General features: G+C 43.2%; 1 protein-coding gene across 1 annotated transcript in view; it reads right to left on the bottom strand.

Annotated features, from left to right (window-relative positions):
• Positions 1-5,858: 5,858 nt before the first annotated feature.
• The window catches only part of SHROOM3 (shroom family member 3), a 349,912-nt gene continuing 342,433 nt past the window's right edge, over positions 5,859-13,337 (bottom strand). Inside the window, exon 11 of the mRNA XM_011966212.1 lies at positions 5,859-10,291. Coding sequence (XP_011821602.1) covers positions 9,923-10,291 — 369 coding nt within the window. The 3' untranslated portion in view covers positions 5,859-9,922. The remainder of the gene's footprint in view (positions 10,292-13,337) is intronic.

Below are 13,337 nucleotides of genomic sequence, written 5' to 3'. Positions count from 1 at the left end.
TCACCGTGTTAGCCAGGATGGTCTCGATCTCCTGACCTCGTGATCCGCCCGTCTCGGCCTCCCAAAGTGCTGGGATTACAGGCTTGAGCCACCGCACCCGGCTCTATTTTCATTTGTTTCAAAACATTTACAAATTTTTTCCTTTTTTATTTCATTTTTTTAGAAACGGAATCTTGCTCTGTTCCCCAGGCTGGAATGCAGTCATAGCTCATTGCAGCCTTGAACACCTCAGCTCAAGCAATCCTCCTGTTCCAGCCTCCTGAGTAGCAAGGACTATAGGAGACTGCCACTATGCCTGGCTAATTTAAAAAATATATATTTTGTAGACATAGAGTCTTGCTATTTACTCAGGCTTGTTTTGAACTCCTGGGCTCAAGCAATCCTCCTGCCTCAGCCTTCCAAACGAATGGGATTATAAACATGAGCCACTATGCCTGGCTAATTTCCTTCTTAACTTCTTCATTGATCCATTGGTCATTCAGGAATATGTTATTTAATTTCCATATTTGTAAAGTTCTTCTTATTGATTTCTATTTTTATTCCATTGTGGTCAGAAAAGATACTTGACATAATTTTAATTATTTAAAAACTTTTAAGACTTGTTTTGTGGCCTAATATGGGGTTTATCCTGGAGAGTATCCCATGTGCTGATAAAAAGAATATATATTGTGCAGCTGTTGGATGAAATGTTTTGTAAATGTCTGTTAGGTTCATTTGATCTAAAGAGCAGTTTAAGTCCAATGTTTCTTTGTTAATTTTCTGTCTTGATAATGTGTCCAATGCTGAGAGTGGGGTGTTGAAGTCTTCTTCTGTTATTATATTCAAGTCGATGGGGAGAGTTAAAGAGATTCCTCTTGGTGTCAGGTGTGACATGGTCTACAAGCAGCTGCACCAGCGCTGGGTTTGAGGTGCAGGTGCTCAGAGCAGCTGTAGGGCTCAGAGTCTCACAAACCCATTGTGGCACTTGGGTCTTGGGGTGTAGATTTGCTCTCTGTGACAGGGTTGGATGTAGGTTGCCCACACCACCAGAATCAGTAACTCCGAGTCATCCCTTGTAGCTGAGGCAGGGTTGTGGTGATGGTTCTTCCACTGGGTACAGGGCACACCACTGGCCAGACTCAGGAAGAACAAGGGTGCTCTGGAGGTTTGGGCCTGGGGAGCAGGAGATCCCTGCAATCTGGGAACTTGAGTCAATAGGGCTCAGTGGCAACTCAGGTCCCATAAGGTGACTGTGTAGTAGTGACTCTAAACTAAGCTTGTCCAACCTATGGTGTGTGGCCACATGTGGTCCAGATGACTTTGTATGTGGGCCAACACAAATTCATAAACTTTCTTAAAACATTGAGTTTTTTTTTTTTTAAGTCTGTCAGCTGTCATCACCTATCATGTTAGTATATTTTACGTGTGGCCCAAGACAATTTTTCTTCCACTGTGGCCCAGGGAAGCCAAAAGATTGGATACCCCTCCTCTAGACCGTGGGATGATGGGACTCGGCAGTGTCCCAGAGTGAGAGGCCAGGTGCAGTGGCAGCAAGTATCCCAGAATGGTGGAGAACATCTGTCGTTTGGGCCTTGGGGGAGCAGGGAACAGCAAGTGGTATCTTCACTTCCCAAGAAGAGGGGTATCTCAGCAGTTCAGACTTGAGGGAGCTAGTCCAGCCCCAAGGAAGCACAGGGTACTAGAGTCGTTTGGCCTGTAGGACAGGGTGTCTCACCTCAACCACTGCTCTATTTCCCTGGGACGTGGGGTACTACATCAGCTCAGCCCTGTGATCACAGCTGCTCAGCTTGGCCAAGGCACCAATTCCCCAGGGGCTGTGCTGCTTCAGGACTGGGAGGCATGACTGTGCTGGGTGGCCCAGGGACCATTTCCCTCAGTTGCAGGACACTGCATCAGCATTAAGTCCTAGGGTGCATGGCCTCTCTGAGTGGTAGCTGAGGCATCATTTTTTGGAATGCAGGGTGCTGCTTCAACTTAAGTATAGGGGAAGAGTGACTACTGTGAACAGCTTAGGTACTGTTGCAGGGAGGCAGGGTGCCGCTTCAGCTCTGGCCTGAAAGGACAGGGGTAGGGGTAGGTGGAGTGACTCCACCTCTGCTTGGCGCTATGGGAAGGCTGTAACAGCAGCTACTTGCAGCTCAGCTTGGGGCTGTCAGGTCACCGGGATAGGGTGGTTAAGTGGCAGCTTAGCCTCAGGGATGAAAGGGAGCTGGGGCTATGCACCCCTGGAGCAAGACACACTCCAGCTGTAGTTTCAGTTCCTAGGTGGTATAGCACAGTAGCCATGTGGGCTGTGGGGCACAGCACGGTGTTCGCTCCTTCTCTTGGGGAGCACAGCTATGTGGACTCCAGGCAGGTCCCCCAGCTGGGCTGAGTGCCTGTGAGGACTGCAGGGGACCCCAGTGATGAGGTTTGTAGATATCCAAGGTGCTGATGGGGATTTATGGAGTCCTCTTACCTCCACACCATAAGGAGAAGTTCTTCCTGGTTCCCAGCTAGTCCCAGTTAGGAGACAGGACAGTAGAGGCCCAGGATTTCCTTCCATTCTCTTTGGCCATCCTGAATTTCTCTGCTCACTGGGGTTTCTGTTACTTCTCTGATGCACTGTGGCACTCTCCCTCACTTATTTTGGTTAAAATGTAGTTGTTTATTCATTGTTCTGGTTGTCATTGTGAGAGAGACAAGCACCAGGGGCTTCCAGTTGGCCATCTTGCTCAATGCCATAAATCTCCTATAGATAGAAGTCTTTATTTGGTACTTTCTACTGATTTCTGATCAGTATGATCTGAAGAGCTGTAGTTGTACTTTTATTAGCAGACATATCATATATCTTCTCAATTAGCTATGTGAATGCATATATTTAATCATCCAGAGTAATGATGAACTCAGAGATTTCCTGCTGTACCTCCCTCCCTACACATGCGTCTCTTTCATCTACCTGTAGAGGCACATTAATTAACCCCACACTGTAAATTGATTTTCTTAGTTTCTTCTTCCTAAGCACATTTTACTCCTTAGTTAGCTTTTAACTGACATTTGCAAGAAGGATTTACTTTTTTTTTTGTGAGACAGAGTCTTACTGTGTTGCCCAGGCTGAAGTGCAGTGATGCAATCTCATCTCACTGCAAACTCTGCCTGCTGAGTTCAAGCAATTCTCCTGCCTCAACCTCCAGAGTAGCCGGGACCACAGGCGTGCACCACCATGCCTGGCTAATTTTTGTATTTTTTTTTTTTTTTTTAGCAGAGACAAGGTTTCAGCATGTTGGCCAGGCCAGTCTTGATCTCCTGACCTCAAATAATCCACCCACCTTGGCCTCCCAAAGGCACAGGCTCACTCTGTCTCGAAAGAACAAAACAAAACAAAAACCAAAAAACAAAAAACACATTCAGTGATACATTATCAAACTGAGGTTGACCTTCTGAGGCAACTTGGAAGATGTTGTTTGTTCTTCATATCCTAAGCTTAAGTTCCTTTTCTGCCTGTCTGCTTTCACTGGAAGGGACATCAGACTACATTCCTGCCTTTTAATAAATCTGCTCTAAACCATTGTGTACAAGGTTAGGTACTCTATTTCTTTTTTTTTTTTTTTCTTTTAATCTTTGAGGGAAGATGCCTTTTAAAATTCTCATTCCGGTGTCCATGAGCTGTCTTTGAGTTGTTCCTTTTTTTATCAAATCAATTATTATCACTACAAAATAAAGCCAATTCCTATATTCTGTTCTAATTAGAGATGAGGAATAGCTCTCATTCATTCTTACACATAAACAATCTTGCAACATCTTTAGATTTTTTTTTTTTTTTACTTGAGGTGAGATTCTTAATTTTTCTTTCAAATTAAAAACAAAACAAAACACACCTGGGCATGGTGGCTCACGCCTGTAATCCCAGCACTTTGGGAGGCTGAGGCAGGAGGACTGCTTCAGTTCAGGAGTTTGAGACCAGCCTGGGCAACATAGGGAGACCCCATCTCTGCCAAAAATATTTGAAATTAGCCAGGTGTGGTGGCTCATGCCTGTGGTCCCAGCTACTAGAGAGGCTGAAGCAGGAGGATCACTTGAGCCCGAGAGTTCAAGGCTGTGGTGAGCTATGTTTGCACCACTGAACTTCATGTATAAATATGAATCATTTTGGGAATAAATGAGCAGGAAAGTATGACAGTTGCAGATGTTGGGATAGAGAAAAACATACGTGGAGACACACCAAGAGAGACATAGACACATACAGAGGTATACAGAGACAGAGCTAAGCAGAGAGAGACCTCAACAGAAACAAACCTTAGACATGCTCTTAAGTTGGCCTGAATCTAAATCTGTTTCTTTAGATACTTGGAGTAATATAGGTGTATGGAAGCACATTTAAAGAAAACGTAAATGAGAAACTGCTTTCCATGTGACACCTCCTTCAAGAGATATGTTGTCCATTTTATAAGCACTGTTTATTATCTGAGGAATGGTTCTTACAGAATCAGCAACTATAAAATTATATGTGATATCAGAAGATAATGCCAGGGTATATATGTAGAACAATATGTCTGTGACAGCTATCAATTTATTGGCTCTCAGCTCCGGATTAACCCTTCAATCAAGTGTCTGTGGTGATAGGCAGGGTCCTTTTAAGCATCTCTCCTTTACAGTCAGCACGATGTTAAGCTCTTTCCATAGGGGGCGCTGTTGGGGCCGCTGGTGGCTGCTGCCTGATGGGTCAGTGGTATGGGTGTGAGGACATCTGATGGAGTTCTGCTCCAACAACTGCCTACAATTGGTGGTGCCTTGGGACCTTGCAGCCTCATTCTGGTCATAACCTTCTCCTGGGCCTGTGGATTACAAACTTGAGCCCTGAAAGATTCCTGCGGGATCAGTGCCCGGAAAGCCTTCCGCCGACATTGGCTCCTCACTCTCTGCAGATCCTGTGCGGATCACCTGTGACCTGGAGGGTTCCCACTGATGAGTCACACCTGCTGCAGGCCCTCACTCCCTGTGCACAGCCAGGCCGTTGATTGCTGGTGGACTGACCCTGCCTGCACTCTGGAGAGTTGTTTCCTATGTGCTCAGGGACTGCAGAGCAGTTCCAGCCTGGGCAAACCAGCTAACTTCCCTGCTATGTGGGTCGAGTTCAGTTCTCCAAGGAGGTCTGAACCTCAGGGTTGGGACTTTTTCCCAGCTTGTCTTTCCTTGAGTACTCTTCCTTAACTCTAGGATACCAGACAGAATTTCCTTATGTCCTATCGTCACTCGTTTATCAGAATAACTCTTTATATAAATTATATTTCCCCCGTTCAACCTACTGTAAAGCAATAGCAATGCTGATGTCTTAGCAAGAAATACAGCTGCCTTTCCACTTAGAGAATAATTTATAGAATGAAGTAGGAATCAGTGAGCCAGTTTTTTCATTCACAAGTTTTTCCTTGCCTAATTTTGATTTTAGAGTTTCAAAATTGGGTGACAGCTGCTTTCATTTCTCAAAGGAAATGAACACAGTCTTGTTTCATTAGCTAGATTGTCAAATCCACACCAGGAGAGGTTCTAATTCATATGAAGGATAAAATTTGTGATGAAGCAACAGGAATCTGATTCCCACTGAATCAGTAAAGTTCCCACTGAAAAGGCCAGTTGATTAATTTCAGTCAGGGCAGAACTTAAAATTACTGGCAACGTGTGATAAAACTGATTCCTTTTGAGGAAAAATAATTTGTGCAATTAAATCGGAATAAGTGCATAACTTGTTTAAAACAGATCTAGGGAAGAGTGAACAGGGGACAAAATCTGTATCACAACCTTGGCGATTACATAAAAGTAGTGGAGACAGTATAAACTTATAATTATATAGCTAATAGAATAAATATGACAGAACTTTCAACTTCTAAGGTTATTTTTATTTTTAAATTAACTTCAATTTCTCAGTTTTTTATTTAAATTTAAAAAATTATTCAGATTATTAAATTCATGTTAGTCTTATTGTGATCATAACAGTAGGAACTGTACAGATGATTGGCAGTGGCTCTCAAATGTTAAAATACATCAGAATAACATGGGAAACTTGCCGAAATGCAGATTCCAGCAGACTTGGTTATGTCATAGCAACTGGAATTTTTAACAAGCATTCCAAGGATTCTGATGCAGATCGTATCCTGACCACACTTTGAGAAACCAAGATTTAGTTTGTGAATGAGCTCCCCATTAAGAAATGTGAAGTTTTATTTAGAAATTAATAAGACAACCCTTTCTGATATTAAAATGGTCTTTATCATTTTATCCTATGCATCCCAAAGAGTTAAGGCAGCAGGAAATACTTTATCCCAATAATCTATTCCTGTGTAGAAGAGCCCATTCACATTCACCTGACCACTTTTTATACCTTGTTAGGAAATGAAGTTATTTCTGGCTGTAGTTCTTCCTTTTTCTAATAGTAAGGTGAATAAAACTCATGTTGTTCCAAAAGGAAAATAATAACTCCAACCTAACAATGAAGCCAGCACTACCATGGACAATTAAACTGAAGACAAGTAAATTTGGAACCATGTAAGAATAAAAAGCCACCATTTCCCTGGGTATCCAGAGACCCAGTATCTTAATAAGAGATGCCTGAATAACATATGAGTTTAAAGGTAGAGCTTAAAGCATATATTTACCATTTAAACTCATGAATTATTTTAGGTGAGATATTAACAGTGGAGGAATAGGAAAACTGGGATGTCCCAGGCTGTTTCTCCTTTATAGCTCCCTCAAAGGACCTCAGTTAAGCCCACACTCCTCACCTTAAAAGACAGCCACTGATTCTTAGGGGTGGATCCACACTTGTTAATCTTCTAGTCTGGAAACCAGCTCTGCAAAACAAACCCTAAAATGTTCCCTTACAGCAAAGGAAAAGATGTTTGGTTTCGACACCGTCTCGTCTCGTAGAGAAACTCAGGCACTTTCACTGTGGATCCTCCCTTCATTCTTTGGGGTTAAGTGGCCACCGCAAGAAACAAAACAGCATGAGAAATGGCTGAGTCAGCCAACATGTAGTGACATGCCCAGGAAGTTCTCAAGTGGCCCAGGAAGTGGAGGCCTCCTGATTTTCTCGCAGGACATTGTCCTTTCCTGGAACCTTGCAGGTGGCTAGAGTATCTGCATTTGGAGTATTGCAAGATTATCTCACCTGACTTCTGACCAGAAGTATATCTCCAAAATGATCACATCCACAGAGACAATTATTGACTGTGAACAAACATTCTCAGCGACATCACACGTGTTCTGAAACCCTGACCACCAACATGCTCCTGACTGTTTTCATGGTCTTGGCAAAGGATACTGTTGGGAGAAAGAAGGATGGTTTCTACTGTAAATGACATTTTAAAAATAGTGGGAGAAGAATGCAAAATGGGAAAGGGATAAATACATAGATTTCTAGCTAAACGCATTTAAAATGAAACTTTGAAATTTTGGTTAGTGATTTCTTTAAAGCACAGAGGTCAAGTCCTACTACAATAAATATCACATTCACCTAAAAATTGTATTTCAAAGTCTCACTTGGTGCCTTACCCATTTCACATAACAGAACAATGTTTCCATGTAATGAAAGAATGGATACAATCATAGGAATGTCACAAGCTTTCTGATGTTTGTGGCATGCCAAGCAGCATTGCCTGTTACTGTGCTGTGGGAGTCAATTACTTTTATGTCTATAAATTAGAAAAGTGGCGGGTGCAGTGGCTCATGCCTGTAATCCCAGCACTTCTGGGGTCAAAGTGGTAGGATCCCTTGAGCCCAGGAGTTTGAAACCAGCCTGGGCAACATAGCGAGACCCCCGTCTCTACAAAAAAATAAAAAAATTAGCAAGGCATAGTGGTGCACACCTGTGGTCCCAGCTACTCGGAAGGCTGAGATGGGAGGATGGCTTGAGCCTCAGAAGCTGAGACTGCAATGAACTGTGATCACACCACTGCACTCCAGCCTGGGCAACACAGTAAGACCCTTTCTCAAGAAAATAAATAAAAGTTATTGAGAAAGACTGAATATGTAAAATGTTCCCCAGTCAAATTGTGAAAAATGGTAATCTTGAAGAGTGTTGGGAACTGGGAGCCCCCTGGATTCCTCTGAGGAATTTCACTAAGAATAGCTGTAGGTGTTTGCTGGATGGCTTCCACCTGGCTTGGCTTGTGAGGGCTCATTCAGTATCAGCAAGACACACAGGTAGTTACTGATGGAGTTAATTTCAGGCCCATGTTGGCCTAAGACTGATGACCATGCAGTGTGGCTATTGAATGCTGTCACTGGTTCTACTGCTTCCCTGGGAGACAGGACCTCTGAATGAAAACACCCCTGGGAAACCAAGGTGCTGTCTTATTTGTATCAATGGAGTCACACAGTATATAAGCTCCAAAGAACAAAGCCATAGCTTTGGTTGACTATGCAAAGGAAACTTCTGGGTGGCCAGTTGTTTATAAGTTAATCAAAACACATCTCTACTGGAGACCCAAACTATAATTTTGATATTCTTACCTAGGAGATAAAACTTCATTAAGTAATTAAAATGTACTAAGGGGAGAAGGGACATTTGGTTCCCTTGTCATTTTTTTTTACTGCAAAATTTTACTCCCCCAATTTTCTAACACTGGCTACTATGAAACTCGTAAGCCCAAATCAACAAAGGTGGCCACCAGCCACAGATCAAACGTGAAACAACAAATCTACCTACAGCACAGCCTAGGATGTACCATCTGCTCAAAGTATTAGGCTACTGCTATCTCCAGTAGCTGTAAACATAGCCTGGCTGCCAGCCCATAACTCCTCAGCCTTCCACTTCGTTTCTATAGGCTTACAACTGGAGTTACAGAGTAATCTCTGAAATGTTATTATTGAAACACCACAAAGCAAAATCAGTCTTCAGAGGTTAAGGAGGGAGTTCTTAATCAAAGTGTGGTTGACAGGTTTGACATTTTAGAAAACTTTTTTTTTTAAAGCATCATTAAAACAGTCTCAATAAACAGGCTGTGTTTAGCCCAAATCTTGTTCAGGAGAACAGCATGGGTTTTGAATTTTGTTGGATTCTGGATGTCCTCCTCCTATGATATAGGTCTGAGAGTTGTTGTCTTTCTTAATAAAATTTAGCTTTGTTTCCCCACCAGTGATAATGACATGAAGCACTAGGAAATGATGCAATAACCGCAGTGCATGAGGCCTTCCTCCTGGGGAAGATGTGATACAGGAAAAGAGCAGGGGAACAGGACTTCCCCATACTTGGTCCAGTGGAAGTGCAGAATGCCTGCTTGTGTTTGTAAAAATAAGACAGGAATGTTAAGAAAAAGTCTTCACGCTCAACGTGACTATCTTTGGAATTCATTTCATTAAGGTTTTCACAAAATACAAAGCTCAAACGTAATCGTCTACGTCCACCACAAAACAGAATCAAGTAAGTGGTTAGCACAACAAACATAATGATCTTTTCCATTTTAAAAAATATAAATAACAATGTTCAAGGTTTTACAGTTTTCTTAGTGTGTGTCTTTTTAAGGCTTTATGTTGCAGACCCTTCATTAATGGTACTTGTACCCTGCCATCAGGATACACTGCCCACCAGCAAGGAAGGCCACTGTGGATACATTCCTGAGGGGGACACACACTGATCCATGTTGCCTCAGCCTGTTAAAAACTAAATGATCAAACACCCTCCAATCAGTTCTCAGTTTCATTAACTTTCTTTCTACTACAAAGTAATAATAGAAAGGGGTACGTGTCCAGCAGCATTCGAGCTCTCAGAAGATCAATCAGGAAGGGCAAGAAGGAAAAAGGCTTCCTCCTGGAGAGAATTTTTTTCCTTTCATCCAGAACAAACACCAGTAACCCAGATAGTTCAAACAGTGGTTTGTACTGAAACATTTTTCAGATTAAATAGTGTTGAGAGAAACAGTGATCTTTTGGTTGGGTATTTTAGAAGAGGTTAAAGTGGAGAGGTTAATGTTGGGAAAACACCACTGAAAGTACAGCCCCCAGCAGGAGTGGGCTCACTCGTGAGGTTTGGGGGCAGAGCCAGGGCCCCAGCCTTGGGAATGAAATCTGAGGGCAGGCTCTCCAGCAGACACTTGACTTGCTCCTGACCCAGCTTGATCTTGTCGTCCAGTTTCCGCTGCTCGATGAGGAGCGTGGACTTCATTTTCACGAAGTGCTGGTAGTCCTGGAGCTGCTCCTCTGAAAGGTAATTGGCCAGGATGCCCAGCACTATCCGCTCCCTGCGATCCAGGTTCTCCTTCAGCTCCCGGGCGTCCTCATGCTGACCAGCCAGGATCTTCCTTTTCTCGTAGAGAGAGCTCTGCCAGGGAAAATCGGACAGATCAATGAGGGCCAGGGAAAAGGAGAAAAGAGCCAGACTCCCTGCAAGGACACCTCTGACAGAACTGGGAAATATCTAAGCTCTAATCCTATTGTCACTCCTAAGTAAGGAGGCTAACTTTTTGAAAATCAGCTTATTATCCTTATATTACATATTACAGCATTCTCTAGTTTATAACATCGTAGGGTAGCTTCAGTTTGAGAGGTGTTACATTAAATTGGGGATAAAATTGCTTTCGGATTCTTGACTTTAAAACCAATAATCAGCTGGGCATGGTGGTTCACGCCTGAAATTACAGCACTTTGGGAGGCTGGGACGGGTGAATCACTTGAGGCCAAGAGTTCAAAACCAGCCTGGCCAACAAGGTGAAACCCCGTCTCTACTAAAAATACAAAAATCAGCCAGGCATGGTGGTGCATGCCTGTAGTACCAGCTACTTGAGAGGCTGAGGCATGAGAATTGCTTGAGCCCAGGAGGCGGAGCTTGCAGTGAGCCGAGATTACGCCACTGCACTCCAGCCTGGGTGACAGAGTGAGACTCCGTCTCAAAAAAAACCAAAAAAAAAAACCCAAAAAAATCACGGTACCTTGAGTATATACACTAATATGGTGGTTCTCAAGGTGTGGTTGCTGGACCAGCAGCAGTGGCATCACCTGGGAAATTGTTAGAAATGCAAGGATTCAGGCCCTCTTCCACCTCCTGAATAAAAAACTCTGGAGGTGAGGCCCAGTAACCTGTTTTAACAAGGCTTCCAGATGATTCTTTTGGGGCTAAAGTTTGAGAACCTCTCCCTAATTCATAATAACAATGAGATCATCATAGTTCCCATCTCTAAAGAAGTCAGTTTCTATTTTTTCAGTTCTCTTTTGCAGGCCTCTGAATCTAAAATGAGAGAAATTCTGTTGAACAATGATGGCAATGTCATACTCTAAGAGTTTCTTATGCTTCTCTGTGATATTGTAGCATACGTTATCTTTAATGTGGTTCTCTGTCCAACATGCTGACACATAATATCATTTTTAAATTCAAAAAAATTTATATTTAACCATTCAGACATTTTAGGCAAAGTAATTGAGGAGACAAACCCACAGCCAACATTACACTGAACAAGGAAAAGTTGAAAGCATTCCCCCTGAGAACTGGAACAAGACAAGGATGCTCACTTTCACCACTGCTATTCAACATTGTACTAAAAGTTCTAGCCAGAGCAGTCAGGCAAGAGAAAGAAATGGCATCCAAATTGGTAAAGAGGAAGTCAAACTGTTGCTGTTTGCCAATGATAGGATCCTATACCTAGAAAACCCTAAAGACCATCCAAAAAGCTCCTACATCTAATAAATGAATTCAGTAAAGTCTCAGGATACAAAATCAACGTACACAAATAAGTAGCACTGCTATATACCAACAGCGACCAAGCTGAGAATAAAATCAAGTGAGCAAACTTACTTGTATTTAAGAATGGAGGTGTGCATGTAAGTGTTGAATTTAATTCAGTTCTAGAACAATTTATCTTGCCCTAACTAGAAACTTCTCTAGTCTTTCTTATCTCAGATATCTAGAGCATTCATCCAGGTGGCCCAATAGGAAACTTGGAATTATTTTCTGTTCTACCCTTCCCCTCATCTAACATGCCCCTTGCTAATCCAAATTCATTCTCTAATTTATTCCCTCTTCTCTATCCCCAGGACAATTGTCTACATCAATAGCATAAAACCTCCTTGTCTAGACTATTACAATGAGCCTCCCAACTGTTTGTTATTTTAACATCAATCTTGCCCCTCCCCAGGCTGACTAAGTCACGAAGTTAGTTCATGACTCTTCCCGACCTACAGGCTGACGTCTAAAGTCTAGGGTATGACTGCAGTAAGGTCTTTGTGATGATTTTCTGTGCTGGATATTGTGTCTGCCTCTCCAGGTCCACTCTCCTCTGCCCTGTGCTGAGGGAATCTGAACTCTAGGGGTTGCATCCACTGGGCTCCCTTGCTGTCTGGATTTGACCACGGGGAGTGATGGAAAAGACTGGAGAGTGCAAAAAGAAATTGTGGCATGTATCCCTGGCTGCCTCTGTGCCAGGCTTCGAGTTAGTGGCAGTTGCATTCTTGCACCAGGGCCTCAGTGCTGTAGGGCAGCTACAGCTATGGTTCTGATCAGGGCTCCCTTCCCCTTGCTCCTTCAGAAAGAGGCCGATAATGGCTTTGCTGCTGATGCTGGCTCTGGGTGAGAGACAAGGGGAGGAGCCCTCATTACCCTTTCCTGGTTTCCCCCTTAATCCTTCCCATACCTTCTTTGAACTTGCTTCTTTATCCCTTTTGATGGGGCCATGTACTTTCTGTCAGTTTCTAATATTCCTATAGCTCACTTTTTTTTTTTCCCCCCCGGAGACCGTCTTGCTCTGTCATCCAGGCTGGAGTACAGTGGTGTGATTTTGGCTCACTGCAACCTCCACTTCCCAGGTTCAAGCAATTCTCCTGCCTCAGCCTCCTAAGTAGCTGGGATTACAGGCACGCGCTACCACACCCGGCTAATTTTTGTATTTTTAGTACAGACGGGGTTTTGCCATGTTGGCCAGGCTGGTCTCAAACTCCTGACCTCGTGATCTGCCCGCCTTGGCCTCCCAAAGTGCTGGGATTACAGGTGTGAGCCACTGTGCCCAGCCTTAGCTCACTATTTTTAAAAACAAACCAACGAAGCAATCACTGTATGTTCTAGACATACCAAACCACATGCAAATCAATTCTTAAATATGGCATCTCTTTCTTGACTTTATCCATGGTATTTCTTCTAAATGGTGAGGCCCTTCACCTCTCAGTCCTCTTAGAATTAAGATGTTCTTCTAAACTGTATTCATGTGCCACTGTGTGAAGTCCTTCCTGCCTTACACTCCCCCAACTAAGAAGTGTTTGGTGGCTGTTTCTCACTATGCTCAGCACCAGCACACAATTGCTCCTGCATGCTGCTTTCCTCCATAACTTGTGAGTTCCTGGAGAGCAGGGCCGGTGTCTTAGTCAGCATTTGTCCCCAGCAG

Source organism: Mandrillus leucophaeus, unplaced genomic scaffold (genome assembly GCF_000951045.1).
Source record: "Mandrillus leucophaeus isolate KB7577 unplaced genomic scaffold, Mleu.le_1.0 Scaffold75, whole genome shotgun sequence".
Classification (NCBI taxonomy): Eukaryota; Metazoa; Chordata; class Mammalia; order Primates; family Cercopithecidae; genus Mandrillus; species Mandrillus leucophaeus.
Note: the sequence above shows the minus strand (reverse complement) of the source record. Positions and strands in the feature narration are given on the sequence as shown.